General features: G+C 43.4%; 1 protein-coding gene across 1 annotated transcript; it reads right to left on the bottom strand.

Moving 5' to 3' along the window:
* Positions 1–1271: 1271 nt before the first annotated feature.
* FMOD (fibromodulin) lies at positions 1272–11407 on the bottom strand. The gene is made up of 3 exons (XM_066362024.1): positions 11227–11407; positions 7575–8562; positions 1272–3084 (listed from the first exon to the last, which is right to left on the bottom strand). The coding sequence occupies exons 2-3, from the start codon at positions 8551–8553 to the stop codon at positions 2933–2935; spliced, it is 1131 nt and encodes a 376-aa protein (XP_066218121.1). The 5' UTR covers positions 8554–8562; positions 11227–11407; the 3' UTR covers positions 1272–2932.
* Between the last annotated feature and the right edge of the window lie 8223 nt (positions 11408–19630).

Genomic DNA, 19630 nt, shown 5'->3' with positions numbered 1-19630 from the left:
TGTATTGTCCTGGTCAGATAATTTGATTGGTTAAAAGGTGGTCCCAAAATGCAATGGTTGCAGGTTTGATGCCTGGTCAGGGCACATAGAGGAAGAGATCAATGTTTCTGTTTCTGTCTCTCTCCCTCTCCCGTCCTCTCTCTCTAAAATCAATAATTTTTTAAAAAATCTTTAAAAATGGAAAAAAATAGTGTATCATCCCAAAAGTTCAATCCTCCTAACTTCATAACATGTGCATCTAGCATAATATCTGGCACTTAGAGTCCCTCAAGAAATGTTTGTGAAGAGGATGAGTGAGAGAAGAAGCGGGGCTCTGGAAAGGCAGCTAGGTTGTTTAGGCATTGTCCTGACATGCCGAGGCTGCCTGTTCCATTGCGGCTGATGTTTCTCTCTCTCTCTCTTTCTATGTCCCCTCTCCCTTCCTCTCTAAAAATCATTTTTTAAGAAAGGAGAAAGAAAGGAGAAAGAACGGAAGGGCAGATGCATGCTTATTTTCTCTTCCAGGCCCAACGGGGCTTTGCAGTGCTTGACTGTCCCCAGTTCTGCAAAGTTGCCACTAGAGGGCAGGAGAGGTTAGGACAAAAATACAGGGTGTCCTCGGGTTACAACACAGTTCCGTTCCTACAATAGTGACATCACCTGAATTTTGGTGTAATTCGAAACACATTCTAGCCTAAGTCACTTACTTATCTTAACACATTTGTAAAGTCATAATCTAGACAATGTAAACACAACGAAGCCACAGGAAAAGGACATAAATATATGGTACTGTCCACTGCACTGCGTATTCTTCCACCACGCGCAGCCAAACTAGTTCGCCCACATAGTCTGTAAGTGCGATGCTAATGGCATAAGCCAAAACAATCACATCTCAATTTTTTTTAAAGTTTTTATGGGAGTGAGCGTTGTAAACTCAAAACATAGTGCGTTAAGACTGTTGTAACCTGAGGACCCCCAGTACTCAGGACCAGTGAGACCCCAGAATTATTGGATTGACTAAGATGAATGATGGAAGGAGGAGAATGTTAACATGATTGAAAAAAGCGAGTTGTTCTTAATCTGTCGGGGACAAAATGGAAGGAAATGTGTAGCTAGAGAGATTGAAGTTGGACTTTAAGAACTTCCACTGCACGAAGTTTGCTAACTAGAGATTTTATATAGGTGATTTTTTAAAACCCTTAGCTCAAATAGAATAGAGAGTCTTGTCTGAGGAATGTGAAACCACTAGGTCCCCTTAAAGTGTCTGCCTTCAGTAACTCAATTTTTTTAGATGCAATTGTAAAATACCTTTATTGGTCAGGTTAGCCACCACTCATGCTTTTCCCGTAATGAGGATCCTTTATAGAGGCATGATGGTGTTCACATGCAGATGCTTTCTGAAGAGCTCTGCGGTGGGGGGCAGCCTTGCCCCTCACATCAGAGCTCCTTTGTTGAAATGAGCTGGTTTGGCTTTTGTGGAGTTCAGGGTCTGGAGCCAAGGACATGTTGTCTAAGGATCCCCCCTTTGCTTCTTGAGGAAGCTGCTTTAAACTGAACACAGTATCAAGGACATAATGGCCTCTGGGTGGGGGCTAGGCTAAGGTTCTCTTCCAGCAGTCCCAGTCCCTGCCCCGGTCTGCCCACATGGCTCCATCCCTATGGTGCCATCCCAAAGAGAAAGAGGGTTAGGCCCTATGCATCATTACCTTTCAGACATGGGAAGAATTTAATGCTCTCCAGCCAAGCTATAAAGCAACAGGCATCTTCAGGAATGAGGGTGTAGCTCAGAGATGTGAAAGCAGGGTGGTTTATGTTCAGCACAGGCAAGAATTGCCTGCCTGGCTGGGCTTCACAGACCCACTGAGCGAGCATCTCCAGCTACAACTGGTACTACAGAACTGGGCCTTAGTACAAATCAATTAATACAGATGAACCACAGCCTCCTCCTGGGGCAAGTCCAGGGCTGTGGAGTCTATCTCTCCCATCAAGATGTGACCGTCCTGCTTGAATAAAAGAAGAGGGAAAACTACCTTTCTAATGCTTTGAGAACCACATGGTCTCCCCTTTGAGGATAAAGACCCAAGTAGGGAGCTTCCGGCACTGCAGAGGGTGCAGGGCAAGACGAAACTGCTGGGTAGCTTCCTCATGCCAGCTGATTCAGTGTGACCTTTCCGTTTTTGAAGTCTTATCTACCTTCAAAGAACTGCCCGGTTACTAAAGTATAGCCCCATCCATTTATCTAAGGTTATTGTCTCCTTCCACATCAGGCCTGAATATTGTCATCATACTGGTGACCTCAAGTCCGGTAGCTTTTAAGGAGTGAAGTTAGGGACACAGAAGTGACTCTTGGTATTCTTCCAGTTTCAGACACAGTGTGGGTTCTCTGACAGACAGATGCTCAAATGCCTTGGAATCTCCTGCCTCTGCTTAGGGCACACAAAAGCTGTCTGTGGAGGAAGATGAGTGGATGAGGTGGGGTTAGGAGGAGGCAATTGAACAAGAGGTATACGCTGAGGAGCAGCGAGCACCAGCCCAGAGGAACTGCATGACCAGCCCCGCATGTGGGCGAGCTAGCTGTCAAACGCTGCTCGCAGAGAGTCAGGGATTGTTAGAAAAGTAGGTTATAAACTATACGCAAGCAACTTCCAAAGTTCATGGCACCATATCATCAGGAAGAACTTAAGGATAGTGAGATTTCTGACGTTGGGACTGTCAGGGATTATTCTTTTTGCCACCACTTCTACCCTGGAAAAGAGAGTTTGGGCCGTGTAACTCAGCAGAAAGCTGCCTGTCCCCTTCTCCCTGCCTATTGGGAAGAAGACTACCGGGGGAAAGCCCATGGAGTTCTGTCACATGGTCTGTCCAAGACCTTCCAGCAAAAGCCAAACCAAACCATCAAGCCAAATGCAGTGGGACGTGAGGACTCTGGGTCCCGCGCCCCTTGCCAGGGCGCTCAGATCTCGATGAGGCTGGCCAGGCGCAGGCAGAGGGGCGCGTCCGCCGGCATCGCGTTGCGCTGGATCTCGTTACCATCCAGGCGTAGCACCTGCAGCTTTGAGAAGTTCACGACGTCCACCACGGTACAGAAGCTGCTGATGGAGAACTCTGTGGGACAAGAGGGGCGGAAGTGGGTGGGAGACGCCCGGATTAAAGACCCGGATCCACAGCGAGGCCAGAGAGCCTGTGAAGCTGGCTGGAACTTGGCTGGGTGATGCGAGTGTTTCCCAGAATTGGAGTCATACCCACTCGCACCACTAGGGGGCGAAACTACGGTCGGAGTGGGACCTCTGCTGTGTCTGTCGCTCCGCCTCCTCTCCACCCCCAGCCTAGACAGTCCTCTGCAGACCCTGGAATGTCCTTGAGTGTGTTCTTTCAACCAGGACCTGATCTCTACCCATCTGTGTACAGCAGGGGGAAGCAGAAGGAAATCAAAGACCAAACCTAGGAGCTTTGAAGTATGGATAGCTTTTTGAGAGAGGGCTTTGTTAAATTACTCTGAGATGAGAGGACTAGGGAAATGGAGAAACTTAAATCTGGAATATTTCCTGTCACTTTGCAGATGGAGAAAGTGGCAGGAAATTAAAGCTAGAATGCCTGGGCAGAGAGACAAGTGTCTGTGCGTGCCAGAGCTTTGAGGAGGTTGTACATCTCCATTCCCCGCAGCCTCAGAGGCGTGAGCAAGGCTCTGAGGCTCAAGGAGATAAAAATTCAGACAAATGAGGCTGCTATGAACGTCAAAGATCAAGTACATAAGTCCCCTGCCTCCTGCATTTTATATGATTATGGTTTATCTCTTTAAAAAAAAAAAACCTCAAGAATTTCTCTCTTTTGAAGCTTTCCCTGCAAACCACGTAATTCTAGTAGGTACAATAGTTCTGTTTGGTTTTAACAAATCCCTCTGCTGCCTTTCACCTCCTTCTCCCTCTGGCTGTACTCTTAGACAAATCAACCACTTCTGTCTAGACCAGGGGTCCCCAAACTACGGCCCGCGGGCCACATGCGGCCCCCTGAGGCCATTTATCCGGCCCCCGCCGCACTTCTGGAAGGGTACCTCTTTCATTGGTGGTCAGTGAGAGGAGCATAGTTCCCATTGAAATATTGGTCAGTTTGTTGATTTAAATTTACTTGTTCTTTATTTTAAATATTGTATTTGTTCCCGTTTTGTTTTTTTACTTTAAAATAAGATATGTGCAGTGTGCATAGGAATTTGTTCATAGTTTTTTTTATAGTCCGGCCCTCCAACGGTCTGAGGGACAGTGAACTGGCCCCCTGTGTAAAAAGTTTGGGGACCCCTGGTCTAGACTCTAGAGTCTACTGGGTTAGGAATTTGGGAGGAGAAAACTGAGAACTCAGTTAAAAATCCAGCAGGGACCACAAAAGCCACCACTGAAAAGCTCTGGGGCATCTTCAGCTCCTTCAGCATGATGTGTGAGAGCTTTAGGAAGATCCAGTCTGTGAATGACTGCCCCCATCCGGTCTTAAGGGTCAGACCCACAGGGACATCCTGAGGGCTGTAACATGCCGGCCCACCCAGCGAGTGGCTTGCCCTTGTGTCCACCAGAGGTGCTCCTCAGCTTGCCCTGGGGTCAGCAGCTGTGCTGGCCTGAAGCTCGGCAGCAGGAGTACAGAACACATTCCAGGGTCTGCAGAGGACTGTCTAGGCTGGGGGTGGAGAGGAGGCGGAGCGACAGACAGAGGAAGGCTTTCTGACACTCTTCCCAGGGGAGAAGTAAAGAGGCTCAGCTTAAATATCCTTTCCAATCCTATTGGAGACTGGGCTGGAGGTCCCAGGATAGGTTCACCATTCTTACCTGGAGTACTCTTACTTGAGATCATCTGTTCACGTCCTGAATCCCACTCTACATATATAAATATGGGGGTATTTGGGGGCTGTTCCATACACTCTGTAGATTCTATCCACCTCTTAGTCACTGTGAGTCCCACGTGTCTTCCCCAAGCTCATGAATAGGACAGGCTCTTCCGCATGGAGACTCTGAGGACACTTTACTGCCCAGATTAAAAACTGACATAAGTCTTTCCAAACTCCTCCCATTACACCCGCTCTGCTCCACCAGATCCCAAAGCTACTGAGTAACAGTCTGAGCTGTGTTCCCTTGCTGTTGCCAGGCTGGAAAAACTGAGGGAGATGCTAGTGGAAGAAGGAAGAAGAGGGAGAGGATGGGCCTTTCCCCCCTGCACCTCCTTTAGTTCCTGTCCTTTTAGAACCTCCCTGAGTGTTGCTCCAAGCTCACCTGCACCCCCACCCCTGGTCCCTGACTGCCTTTGCAGACAGATGTTTCTATCACTTGCCCTAGGAGAGGAGCTGAACTTGGGCAGCTGTCTTTCCTGCTGCTGGTCTGAATCCGAGTGATCCTCCTCACAACCTCAGCCAGAGACACCCGTCTCCAGGTCTTTGGACAATGAAAACAGGGTTTCAGGGTGCTATATTATATAGTTTGGGTGGCCTGGAGAGACTACTTTTTATTCTCTGTGTCTCAGTTTCCCCATCTTTGCAATGCAAAAAATAAAACAAAACTATGCCTTTTGACTTCAAAGTGGCAATAAGAAGAAAAGCATGGTTTTTTCAATTATATGCCAGGTCCTGGACCAAGCATATTCAATGTATTAATTCACTAATTAAGAAAAATAAGAAATTGGTGTTATTTTGCCTAAAGAGAAGACTAGGAGAGAGACTGATAACTAGACAAAGAGGATTTGGCTTAATTGTACAAGAAGGGATTTGGGGTAGATACTGAAAATTTTTAGATTGTTTGACTTAAGGAGGATCTTTCTTAAAAGACATTGGGACACTTTATTAAAGTAATTTTATCTTTGTTACGGCTTTTAGAAAGGGTTGACCAGCTAATATTGGAGCAGCAGATGTGGTTCTGTGTGAGGGTGAGGTGGTGACAGATACCATGATAGAGCCATTTCCACCCCACATTTCTCTGGGGTATAGTTCTGATTGTATAGTTAGGCAATAACTAATGGGTTGTCTTCCATGACAGCTGCTCTTTGCTGTCACATTTTAGGGTCAGACTCTGATGAAGCACAGCATACAATATGACATTTCTGATGTAACAATCCTCATGGATTCATAATGGGTAGCGGATAAGTTGTGGTGACTTCTGGGTGGGATGATGGAGAGCTAATGGAATGGACAGCCACAGGTGAATGTCAAGCCCTTTGTGGCATGCAATATCATAGAGATGTCTTAAAGATCCCACCCCCACCCCATGAAATGAAAAAACCCCAAAGAAAGAGAGACTTTAAAGACAAACAGTTTGCAGTGCATATAATGGTGTCTTGCACTTCAAACTAAAAGACCAGACACCTCATCACCTTTCTAGCTCCACTGTCAACCTCTGGAACTGGTGCCTCTGTCACTCAGAGGGCTTGCTAGCTCATTAACATCTTGCAAAATGACTATTCTATTTGCTGAGCACAGGGAGAAAAAGGATCAATAGAAACAGGGTGAAGACTCAGTCCCTATCTGTGCTGCGATATTCACACTCAGCAGGCTCTACTTCAACGCCCTCTACTAGTGGTCATTAATGAGTCTTTCTTTTCCCAGGGAGAGGGGGGCTGTGCTGACAGAGGTAAGGAGGTTTAATGCTGGCTTAGGAGCTTCCAGCTGGAATTAAGACATCAGAGGCCCCGTAGTAATGTTAGCACATCCAGAACACAAGATTCTGAGCAGGAGCTGAAAAGCAAGTAGATAATGCAATCTGAAATGAATATTTTAGTTCTTAGATGCAGAGAGGCCTCTTTAGGTTCCTTTATGCAGCTACAGGGCTGTGCTTGGAAAACAAGAAGCCTAGTGTCTTTGCCCACCATTCCAGGACTTTGTGGTGGTCAGGCTCATGTTAACCTAGGGGGACTTCTGCTCTGCCTCCAGGGGCTCCTCGAACTCCAGGGAGAACTAACCAGAACAAGTACTACATTCAGGTCTGAGAGGCTGCACATCCCTGTCCACCAGCTGTTATGTTTGAAAAACAAATAACCACCCAAACACAAGACCAGGTTGTGGAAGCAGGAGTAGATCATGTGGAAACAGAACTCATCCTCTTCTGGGTCAGTGAGTAGGTACAGATGCCATGATTTTGTAGCCCATCTTTCTCCCAGATTGGATCCTAGAAGTTCAACTTAAATTTTTTCTCTTTATGAACTGCCACTCCCACATCTTTCCAAACTTATATCTCACTGCTCCTCAATATATGACCCCTTCTTCTCAGACATGAAATTTCTGGCTGTCCCCGTACAGGTGACCTGTTCAGTGATTGGTTCTTTTGTTAGTGGCAATTCATCGTCCCAGAATGGTTTTGTCCTGAGTTTCTCTAGCCCATGCCCACTTATCTCTCAAGACCTAGATTGAAACTTACCTCTTCTGGGAAGTCTTTTTACCAACCCACTCTCCACTGAATTTTATTAATACCTCTGTTTAGTCTAAGTGTAAGGCGCAGTTTTCAGGTTGCTTCATTTGTGCTCTCTAGTAATCCTACTGCTATTTCTTTTGTGTTGTCACTAGCACTCAGAATAGGGTCTTCCCAATGAAATAGAGAGCCACTGCCCACGCCCCCTTGCCAGCATCTCACCATTGATCCTGTTGCCTTGGAGGTAGAGATTCTCCAGATTGGTGTTGACTGGGGGGATCTTCTGCAGCTGGTTGTAGGAAAGGTCAAGCTCAAGGAGGCTGGTGGAGTTGAAGGTGTTGGAGGCCAGGCCATTGTTGGTGAGACTGTTGTGGGACAACCGTACATACAACAGTTTGGGTGACCCACGAAAGTAGCTATCGGGGACAGAGTAGACATTATTGTGCTCCAGATACAGCTGCTCAAGGGCTGAGGGCAGTCCATCAGGTACCCTCCGAAGGTGGTTGTAGCTCAGGTCCAGCAAGATCAATGACCGGAGGCCCCTCATTGCACTGCCCACCTCCTGGATCTCATTGTGTTGAAGATACAGGGCTGTGAGATTCTCCAGCCCCTCCAGGGCATTGTTGGGGACACGTGAGATCTGGTTATGGTCGAGATGGAGTTCCCTCAGGGATCGAGGCAGCGGGCCAGGCATCCGGGTCAGATTGTTGTGGTCCAGATACAGCCTCTCCAGGTGCCTCAGCTTAGAGAAGACCTTCTTGCCCACCTTATCGCTGGTGATCTGGTTGCCATGGAGAGCAATCCAGAGCAGCCCAGTGGCATTGTCAAAGACGCTCTCTTGAATGGAGGAGATCTGGTTGTTCTGGAAGTAGACATACTTCATGCGGGAGGGAACGAAGGGCAGGTACTTGAGGTTGCGGTTGTCACAGTACATGGCTGTGGGGAAGTTGGGTGGGCAGTCACACTCTTGGGGGCAGTCTCGGGGATCTGGTGGGGGTAGAGAGCCGTAGGCATAGGCTGGACCTTCCTCCACCCCATAGGGGTAAGGCTCATAGGGCTCATAAGGGTAAGGGTCATAGGGATCGTAGTAGGTAGACTGCTGGCTGCGGAGGTAGTGGAACCACCAGTGGGGGTCTTCATCATACTGGGCCCAGGAAAGGGAGCAGAGCCCTGCCAGAAGCAGGACAGAGGCCCACTGCATTTTGTCTCTCTGCAAGAAGGGAGAGAGAACAGAGTAAGCAGGCATGAGTGAGACTCTAGGGGAGCAGAGTGGGTGAGCCTTAGGCTTTGAGAAGATCGGACTTTGTGCCAACACCTGAGAACAGGAGCCTTACTCTCACTTTCTCTATGCTTCCTTTGAGGTCTGGCTCTGAGCGCTTGGTCCAGCTAGGCTTTAGCTATCTTATGGGATTTAGGTGCATTTTCCCTTGGGCTTAGAGCCACAGAAGCAGAGTCTGTGAGATTAGAAGAAACTTGAATTGGAGAAGCTGCATTTTTGGAAGGGCAGGTCCATTGTAACCTGAAGGTTTTGTTGGGGCAGCTGGAGAGCCCACAGCAATCCCTGTGGGTTGGGGTAGGGGTGGGATGCTCTTCAGGCCTGTGTCTAACTTGGGTTCCCCTGGAAAATAATATTTTCCAAGAATCCAAGAAACAAGCCCTGTGGCTTTTTCCATGTCTCTGAGAAACCTCCAGAAGTGGCTGGAGACCTCAAAGGGGAAGATCTGAACTACCTCTGAAAGATCTTTTGGTCTCTTGAGGGTTTCTGGTTTGGGACCTTCGGGAAAGGGTATGGACCCACTGTAGTCACCACGAAGCTAGGGTACCCTCCAAAGTGCCAGTGTCTAGAACAGTCTGCTGGGTGAGAAAACTTCAGGTTAGCAGTTTGTGGCTACATGTGCAACCTGGCAGGCACAGAGTTTTCATATAACAGTTATAGGTCCCCTTAAGCCTGGGGTCACTGTGCCCAGCCAGGAATGGCACTTGTCTTCGAGAGTGGTTGAGTGCGTGGAGTCTGAGTCAGTCAACTTGGCTGTCCTCTGTGATATCTAGTAAAGTGTTAGTACTCTTCATGCCTCACCATGATCATTATGTAAGAACCATGTGGGGCCAAGAGAAATGAACTGAGGAACAGCAAAAAAGGAAATAGGAATTGAGGACTTTCATGTGTGCCCAAGAGAACATGGCTTTGGAATGGGATTCTGGCATTCTATTCTCCCGCCCATCTCAAGCTCCTTGAGTGGTGACAGCTGGATAACCAGGCTCCATATCAAGGCCCCCACACTGGCATCAGCCTTTTAGCTTATATGCTAGTGAGATGAGAACAGGCAGGCCTGGAGAGAAATGTGGGCCTGGTGTCATCTGAGTGGGAAGCTGAAGGTATGGAAGATGAGAGGCCAGGGGGTGAATGATCAAGCCTGAACACCCTGCTCTGAATACCTATAGCCACAGTACTTCATACCCCCTGTGAACAATGGGCACCTTCCAGAGGTGTGACTTTCACCCTTGAATGGGGGAATCTTAGACTCTTTCTTAGTCTTGGAAAAATCAAATATATTTTTCATGTTGCTGTTGGGCCTTGCTGGGGTTGGCAGTTGTAGACAGGAGAAAAAAAGAAGTCTAAAAACCAGAATCAAATCCAGTGTACTGATGGGAAGGACCCTGACTGTGACGATATAGTCACTTTGTGGCTACCACCCGACCCAGACCTCTCTGTCCTGAAAGCAGTTCCCTTGGGCCTGCTTCATCCCATCAGCCTCTGGGCTGCAGAGGAGAGGCACCCTGGATCATTCTCAAGCAGCCCAGGCCCTCAGACAAAGAGCCCACAGTGTTCTGAGAAGCCACCCCAATTTCCCACTGCCTGGGCATGCTGGCTGGGCACCGGCTCTGGCCAGGAGAGAAGACTGATGAAGCGGCCCCCTGCCAACTGTGCATTTTTCCATGCACAGCTCTGGACTGCTGCAGACCTAGGTGGCTGTCTGGAGGCTGGCACAGTGAATCTCTGTCTCCATTCCTCCTTCCAGACTGGGTACCTTGGCAGACAAGAGCCACTTTCCTCTTTAAGACTCAGCTTTCCAGGGGAGTGCAACCTGCCCGCTTTGGCCTCTCCTTAGGAGCCCTGACTGCTGACAGGGTTTGGTGGGGACCTTATTCCTCTTCTTGCCCCACCCCCATCTCTTAGCAACGCTGCTCCGGGGTTGTGTACCCTTAAATTACCCTTCATGTTAGATACCGTCCTGTGCTCAGGGTTTGGTGCTAGGACTGGCACTCTGTGAGTTGGGGGAGCTTGGGAGTTACTGCTGTTCTTTCATTTCTCCACTCTAGAGAACCATTTCTCTCTCTTATTGAAATGAAGGAGGCCAAACTAGAAGGCCACCCCCTCCCTGGACAGGACCCCCACTTCACAGCTCCCTAGCCATGGCCAATTCTCAACACTTCTCTTTCTCTCCCTTTCATCCCAGCAACACGCGCACACATGCACACACACATTTGGACACAATACACAAAACTGCCCTCCTCCCATAGCAGCATTTAAGTCCCACAGCCCTCTATATGAGAGACCACAGGGACACGGGGCTAGGATGGTGGCATTTGTGGCTAGTAGTAGGGCAGGGCTGGCTTCCCTCTGCTTTTTTAAGCTTCAGAACTGGAGGTCCCTCCAACAGTCGGAAAGGAGCTACAAGACAAAGTTAGTGTGTTTTGGGACTCCTTCTTCTCACTTCCAGTCTGTTCTCTCCAGCATCCTGGGGCCGTGGCCCAGAGAGGGAGAGGGAGGAATGCTTCCTTCCTGCTGCCCTCTCCCCACTCTCCAGCCCCTTTCCTTTATTTTCTTTGTGAAACGACAGCACACAAAAACAAGCAAAATGACTACACTTACCTGGAGTTGAACCTTTCAGAGAGTGACCACGTCCCTCTGTCTGTGGACTCCTTGGGTTGGAAAAAAGTGTGTGTGAAAGAGAGAAGAACTGAGAGTGTCTTCTGAGAGTGTCCGTGTCTGTGCCAGGTCAGGGTCCCGCCCCCAAATTCCTAATCAAATATTGTGAAGAGAGGGGCTGAGGAGCCAGATCCTGGCTTTTTCAGCTCTGCAGCAGGGGCGGAGCTCACATTCAACCACGCAAATCCTGTCCGCCTGACGCTATAAAAACCACCTTCTTTCTACTTACTATCTTCCCTGAAGCATTGGCAGCTCTGGGTCTCTTTCTGCTGAATGACTTAGTAGTGCTTAGAAGTTATTTGTACAGGCTCTTACGAAGTGTCTGGGTTTTTCATTAAACCCACAAGGGCAGATGCTGGGATGGGGAAAGTCGGGATTTGGAAAGAGACATCCTAATTAACTCTTTCAGCAACCCATGTCTTCCAGAGCTAGTACTCACCCGTCTGGGCTCAATCTTGCTGTGTACTAGCATCACATTTTTATTTACTTTTTCTTTTCTTGTGACAGAGACAGAGAAAGAGTCAGAGAGAGGGACAGACAGACAGGAAGGGAGAGAGATGAGAAGCATCAGTTCTTCGTTGCAGCTCCTTTATTGTTCAGTGATTGCTTTCTCATATGTGCCTTAAGGGGGAGGGGGGGTTACAGCAGACCAAGTGACCTTGGACTCAAGCTGGTGAGCCGTGCTCAAACCAGATGAGCCCGCACTCAAGCTGGCGACCTCGGGGTCTTGAACCTGGGTCCTCCGCGTCCCAGTCCAATGCTCTATCCACTGCACCACCACCTGGTCAGGCACATTTTTATTTACTCTTAAGGTTCCTAACACGTAACATGTTGGGTTGAAGCAGGATGATATGAGATGCTGTGTGTGAGGTGCCTGGCCTAGCACACAGCTGATGCTCACTGTGGAAAAGATGACTGCAGCTGTACCCATTTGACAGGTATGAACACCCTAAGCAAGGAGAAGACGAGGTCAGAGAAGCAAGCAGGAGCAAGACCAGGAAGGGAATTTTAGGCCCTGGAATGGATTTGGTTTTTATTTCAAATAAGACATTGTTTTTAAAACTACTCAGAAGAAACAACAGGATCTGATTTATATTTCTAAAGGCACATGGGAGAGACTGCTGTGTGGGAAAAGGGAGGCGAAGATGGAAGCAGCGTGGCCTCATAGAGAGGTGATGGCAAATTGGCCTAGTGCAGTGGAAGAAGGCTAATGTTTTTTGTGGTTTTGTTTTGTTTTGTTTTATTTTAAGAGAGAGGCAGGGAGAGTGAGACAGACAGGAACATTGAGCTGTTCCTGTGCCCTGACCCAGGATCAAAGAGGGCTAATGTATTTTTAGACAGGTAACTGATGAGTCCTGAAGATGAACCTGATATGGGGAGTTAAGGAAGTCAAGAATGAGTCCCAGATTTTCAGTTTGAGTAACTGGGTGGGTGGTATTTCCATTTTCTAATATTTAAAAGATGGGGAGGAAAAGACTTGGGTGAAAAACCAAAGTATGCTTGTAATATGCTAAGTTAGAGATGTCTGGTATGCATTCCAGTGGAGATGTACAGACAGATAGATGAGTCAGAATTTGGGGTTTGGGAGTTGGAAGAAAACATTTGGGAACTTCAGAATTTAGATCACATATCCTAAATGTGCTGTCAACTAATGGCCTCAAGTCAACCGCTAAGAAACACCCCTTGTTTTTTTCTATTTTTAATTGTGGTAAATTATGTATGACATAAAATTTACCCTCTCAACCATTTTTAAGTGTACAGTTCAGATTACCTAAGTACGTTTACATTGCTGTGCCACCAGTCTCCAGAACTCATCAATTTTTCAAAACCAAAAGTCTGTATTCACTGAACAAAAATTCCCCTTTCCACACTCACCCACCCACACCCAGGCCCTGGCAACCACCGTTCCACTTTCTGTTTCTATGAATTTCCCTCCCCCAGATACCTCCTATAGGTTCAATCATACAGGATTGATCTCTTTGTGCCTGCTATACTTCACTTACTTCTGTGTTGTTGCATGTGTCAGAATTCTATTCCTACACTATCCTATTGGATAAATAAACCACATTTTTTTTTTATTCCTTTATCCATTGATGGACATCTGAGTTGCTTTCATCTCTTTGCTATTGTGAATAGTGCTTCAATGAACATGGATGTGCAGGTATCTCTAAGAGACTCTGCTTTTAATTATTTTGGATATATGCTCAGAAGTGGAAATGCTGGATCATGTGGCAATTTTATTTTTAATTTTTTAAGCCATCATACTGTTTTCCATAGTAGATGCACCGTTTTACATTTCTACCAACAGTATACAAGCTTAGTGCAAATTTAAAACACTACTTTTTTTAAAAAATAATTTTATTTTTAATGGGCGACATCAATAAATCAGGATACATATATTCAAAGATAACAAGTCCAGGTTATCTTGTCATTCACTTATGTTGCATACCCATCACCCAAAGTCAGATTGTCCTCCGTCACCTTCTATCTAGTTTTCTTTGTGCCCCTCACCCTCACCCTTTCCCTCTCCCTCTCCCCCCTCCCCCCCGTAACCACCACACTCTTATCAATGCCTCTTAATCTCACTTTTATGTCCCACCTACGTATGGAATAATGCAGTTCCTGGTTTTTTCTGATTTACTTATTTCACTTCGTATAATGTTATCAAGATCCCACCATTTTCCTGTAAATGATCCGATGTCATCATTTCTTATGGCTGAGCAGTATTCCATAGTGTATATGTGCCACATCTTCTTTATCCAGTCATCTATAGATGGGCTTTTTGGTTGTTTTCATGTCCTGGCCACTGTGAACAATGCTGCAATGAACATGGGGCTGCATGTGTCTTTACGTATCAATGTTTCTGAGTTTTTGGGGTATATACCCAGTAGAGGGATTGCTGGGTCATAAGGTAATTCTATTTTCAGTTTTTTGAAGAACCACCATACTTTCTTCCATAATGGTTGTACTACTTTACATTCCCACCAACAGTGTATGAGGGTTCCTTTTTCTCCACAGCCTCTCCAACATTTGCTGTTACCTGTCTTGTTAATAATAGCTAATCTAACAGGTGTGAGGTGGTATCTCATTGCAGTTTTGATTTGCATTTCTCTAATAACTAAAGAAGATGAGCATCTTTTCATATATCTGTTAGCTATTTGTATTTCTTCCTGGGAGAAGTGTCTGTTCATGTCCTCTTCCCATTTTTTTATTGGATTGTTTGTTTGTTTGTTGTTGAGTTTTATGAGTACTTTGTATATTTTGGATATTAGGCCCTTATCTGAGCTGTTGTTTGAAAATATCATTTCCCATTTAGTTGGCTGTCTGTTTATTTTGTTGTCAGTTTCTCTTGCTGAGCAAAAACTTCTTAGTCTGATGTAGTCCCATTCATTAAGTTTTGCCTTCACTTCTCTTGCCTGTGGAGTCAAATTCATAAAATGCTCTTTAAAACACAGGTCCATGAGTTTAGTACCTATGTCTTCTTCTATATACTTAATTGTTTCAGGTCTTATGTTTAGATCTTTGATCCATTTTGAGTTAATTTTAGTACAGGGGGACAAACTGTAGTCCAGTTTCATTCTTTTGCATGTGGCTTTCCAGTTTTCCCAGCACCATTTATTGAAGAGGCTTTCTTTTCTCCATTGTGTGTTGTTGGCCCCTTTATCAAAAATTATTTGACTATATATATGTGGTTTTATTTCTGGGTTTTCTATTCTGTTCCATTGGTCTGAGTGTCTATTTTTCTGCCAGTACCATGCTGTTTTGATTGTCGTGGCCCTATAATATAGTTTGAAATCAGGTATTGTAATGCCCCCAGCTTCATTCTTTTTCTTTAGGATTGCTTTGGCTATTCGGGGTTTTTTATAGTTCCATATAAATCTGATGATTTTTTGCTCCATTTCTTTAAAAAATGTCATTGGAATTTTGATGGGAATTGCATTAAATTTGTATATTGCTTTGGATAATATGGCCATCTTGATTATATTTATTCTTCCTAACCAAGAACAAGGTATATTCTTCCATCTCATTATATCTTTTTCGATTTCCCTTAACAATGATTTATAGTTTTCATTATATAAGTCCTTTACATTCTTTGTTATGTTTATTCCTAAGTATTTTATTTTTTTTGTTGCAATCGTGAAGGGGATTATTCTTTTGAGTTCGTTCTCAATTGTTTCATTGTTGGCATATAGAAAGGCTATTGACTACTGTATGTTAATTTTGTATCCTGCGACCTTACTGTATTGGCTTATTGTTTCTAGTAGTCTTTTTGTGGATTCTTTGGGGTTTTCCATGTATAGGATCATATCATCTGCAAAAAGTGATACCTTTACTTCTTCTTTTCTGATATGGATGCCTTTATTTCTTTGTCTCGTCTGATTGCTCTGGCTAGAACCTCTAGTACCACATTAAATAAGATTGGAGAGAGTGGACAACCCTGTCTTGTTCCTGATTTAAGGGGGAAAGCCTTCAGTTTAGTGCCATTTAATATGATGTTAGCTGATGGTTTATCATATATGGCCTTTATCATGTTGAGATATTTTCCTTCTATACCCATTTTGTTGACAGTCTTAAACATAAAATTGTGTTGTATTTTATCGAAAACCTTTTCTGCGTCTATTGATAAGATCATGTGGTCTTTGTTCTTTGTTTTGTTGATATGGTGTATTACGTTAACCGTTTTACGTATGTTGAACCATCCTTGAGATTCTGGGATGAATCCCACTTGATCATAATGTATTATTTTTTTAATATGTTGTTGTATTCGATTTGCTAGTATTTTTTTAGTATTTTAGCATCTGTATTCATTAGAGATATTGGACTGTAGTTTTCTTTTTTTGTGCCATCCTTGCCTGGTTTTGGTATGAGGGTTATGTTGGCCTCATAAAATGTGTTTGGAAGTACTGCTTCTTCTTCAATTTTTTGGAAGACTTTCAGTAGAATAGGAACCAAGTCTTCTTTGAATGTTTGATAAAATTCGCTGGTATAGCCGTCAGGTCCTGGACTTTTATTTTTGGGGAGGTTTTTAATGGTTTTTTCTATTTCTTCTCTATTAATAGGTCTGTTTAGGCTTTCTGCTTCTTCTTGACTCAGTCTAGGAAGGTTGTATTGTTCTAGGAATTTATCCATTTCTTCTAGATTGTTGAATTTAGTGGCATAAAGTTTTTCATAGTATTCTACAATAATTTTTTGTATATCTATGGTGTCTGTAGTGATTTCTCCTCTTTCATTTTGGATTTTGTTTATATGAGTTCTTTCTCTTTTTTCCTTGGTAAGTCTTGCCAGGGGTTTGTCAATTTTGTTGATCTTTTCAAAGAACCAGCTCCTTGTTCTATTAATTTTTTCTATAGTTTTTCTGTTCTGTATTTCATTTATTTCTGCTCTGATTTTTATTATCTCCTTTCTTCAGCTGGTTTTGGGTTGTCTTTGTTCTTCTTTTTCTAGTTCCTTGAGGTGTGAAGTTAAGTGGTTCACTTGGGCTCTCTCTTGTTTGTTCATATATGCCTGAAGTGATATGAACTTCCCTCTTATCACTGCTTTTGCTGCATCCCATAGATTCTGATATGTTGTATTGTCATTTTCATTAGTCTGTATATATCTTTTCATCTCTGCACTTATTTCTTCTTTGACCCATTCTTTTTTTTAAAATATGTTGTTTAGTTTTCACATTTTTGTGGGATTTTTTTCCTCTTTTTTGCAGTTGAATTCTAGTTTCAAGGCTTTATGATCAGAAAATATGCTTGGTACAACTTCGATTTTTCTGAATTTGCTGATGTTGTTTTTGTGGCCCAACATATGGTCAATTCTTGAGAATGATCCATGTACACTGGAGAAAAATGTATACTCAGTCACTTTGGGATGAAATATCCTGTAGATGTCTATCATATCTAGGTGCTCTAGTGTTTTGTTTAAGGCCACTATATCTTTGTTGATTCTCTGTTTGGATGACCGATCTAGAGCCATCAGCGGTGTATTGAGGTCTCCAAGTATGATTGTATTTTTGTCAGTTTTTGTTTTAAGATCAATAAGTAGCTGTCTTATATATTTTGGTGCTCCTTGGTTTGGTGCATATATATTAAGAATTGTTATGTCTTCTTGATTCAGTGTCCCCTTAGCCATTATGAAATGGCCATTTTTGTCTCTGAGTACTTTTACTGTCTTGTAGTCAGCATTGTCAGATATGAGTATTGCTATGCCTGCTTTGTTTTGGATGTTGTTTGCTTGGAGTATTGTTTTCCAGCCTTTCACTTTGAATTTGTTTTTATCCTTGTTACTTAGATGAGTTTCCTGTAGGCAGCATACAGTTGGATTTTCTTTTTTAATCCATTCTGCTACTCTGTGCCTTTTTATTGCTGAGTTTAATCCGTTTACATTTAGTGTAATTATTGACACTTGTGAGTTCCCTATTGCCATTTTATAGATTGCTTTCTGTAAGTTTTGTGTCTTGTTTGATCCTTCTCTTTCGTTTTTCTATCTTTTGTTTTTATTTGGTTGTAATCCATACATCTTTCCTCTGTTGCTATCTTTTTTATCTCATGTGCTTCTGTGGTCGTTTTTTCAATGGTGGTTACCTTTAAGTAATGAAAAGGGTTCCTACCCTGTTCATTGTAGAGCACTATTTTGTGAGTACTTTTGCACTCCATCGTCCTTTGCTACTGTTAATCTCCATCCTCTCCCCCCCTTTCTTTTTGTTGTTGTCACAGTTTAAATTTGGTTTTATTGTGTTCTTCTTGGAGCTTTTACTTGTGGCTTTGTTTTTTTGTTTTTTGTTCTTTGTATCTGATTGGAGAACCCACTTTAGTAATTCCTGGAGTGGGGGTTTTCTGATGATAAATTCCCTCATTTTTTCTGTATCTGTCAATGTTTTTATTTCTCCTTCATATTTGAAGGATAGCTTTCATGGGTATAGTATTCGTGGCTGAAAGTTCTTCTCTTTCAGGACTTTAAATATTGACGTCCACTCTCTTCTAGCTTGTAGAGTTTCTGTTGAGAAATCTGATGATAATCTAATGGGCCTTCCTTTATATGTTGTATTCTTCTTTTCCCTGGCTGCCTTGAGAATTTTTTCTTTGCCGTTGGTTTGTGCCAATTTCATTATGATATGCCTTGGAGTAGGTTTGTTGGGGTTAAGAAAACTTGGAGTTCTGTTTGCTTCTTGAATTTGAGGCTTTAGTTCTTTCCACAGGCTTGGAAAGTTCTCATCTATTATTTGTTTGAGTATGTTCTCCATTCCATTTTCTCTCTCTTCTCCCTCTGATATACCTATTATTCTTATGTTATTCTTTTTGATGGAGTCAGATAATTCTTGTAGGGCTATCTCATTTTTTTTAAATTCTTGAGTCTCTTTCTTCTTCTCTCTGTTTTGCCTCAAGTTGCTTGTCTTCTATTTCATTAATCCTGTCTTCTATCTGGCGTGTTCTATAAGCTAAGCTTGTTACCTCGTTTTTCAGCTCATGAATTGAGTTTTTCATCTCTGTTTGATTTGTTTTTATAGTTTCAATTTCCTTGGAAATATATTCTTTGTGTTCGTCGAGTTGTTTTCTGAGCTCCCTAAATTGCCTTTCTGTGTTTTCTTGTATATCTCGGAGGATTTTTAGGATTTCTATCTTAAATTCTTTGTCATTTAGCTCCAAGGTTTCCAATATATTAAATTTTTTCTCCATAGATTTTTCTTCATCTAGCTGTGTTACCTCTCTTTCTTTTGTATCCATGATATTTGATTTTCTCTTCCTTAATGGCATCTGAGGGTGGTTTTGTTGATAGTATTAATGAGATTTAATAAAGAATAAAAAGTTAAAAAAATCAAAAATCAAAAAGAGTTGTTTTTTTTAAAATAAATTAATAATGAAATAAAGAAAAATAAAATAAAATAAATTTTTTTTTTAAAAAAGGAAATCATTCCCTCCCTTCCTTTTTTCCTCTCCTCTCCTCTCCCCTCTTTCTTGAGAAAATCTTGTGGTGAACTGTGAATTATATTGTACTAAATAGAACAAACAATGCCTGTAATGGAGGGCCTGAATTGGGGAGAAGTAATAAAGGGGGGAAAAAAAGAAAAGAAAAATAAAAGGGTGTATGGACTCACAAAAAGCAAATAAGGAAAAAATTTGGGTCAAGAATAAAATGATTTGCTTTTACGTTTTGATTGGCTAAGAATTATGATGAGAGGAATAGAGGGAAACAGGAAAATGGGGGGACAAATTAAAAAATTACTATTGTATTTAGTGGAACAAGAACTAGATAAAATGGAGAGCCAGGGATGGGAGCACTGCTAGTGTGTTAAAAAGGTGAAGTAAATACCCCCCAAAATGCCACAAATATAAGTTTGAGTCCCAGATAAGATATTGTT

Source organism: Saccopteryx leptura, chromosome 2 (assembly GCF_036850995.1).
Source record: "Saccopteryx leptura isolate mSacLep1 chromosome 2, mSacLep1_pri_phased_curated, whole genome shotgun sequence".
Classification (NCBI taxonomy): domain Eukaryota; kingdom Metazoa; phylum Chordata; class Mammalia; order Chiroptera; family Emballonuridae; genus Saccopteryx; species Saccopteryx leptura.
This window is presented reverse-complemented; position numbering and strand designations above follow the sequence as displayed.

Bases quoted from the DNA above. Each gene is read 5' to 3' on its own strand.
- FMOD (XM_066362024.1), bottom strand. From the start codon at position 8,553: ATGCAGTGGGCCTCTGTCCTGCTTCTGGCAGGGCTCTGCTCCCTTTCC. The intron at 3,085-7,574 runs GTGAGATGCTGG...CTTGTCCCACAG, and splicing joins CCAAGGCAACAGGATCAATG to AGTTCTCCATCAGCAGCTTC.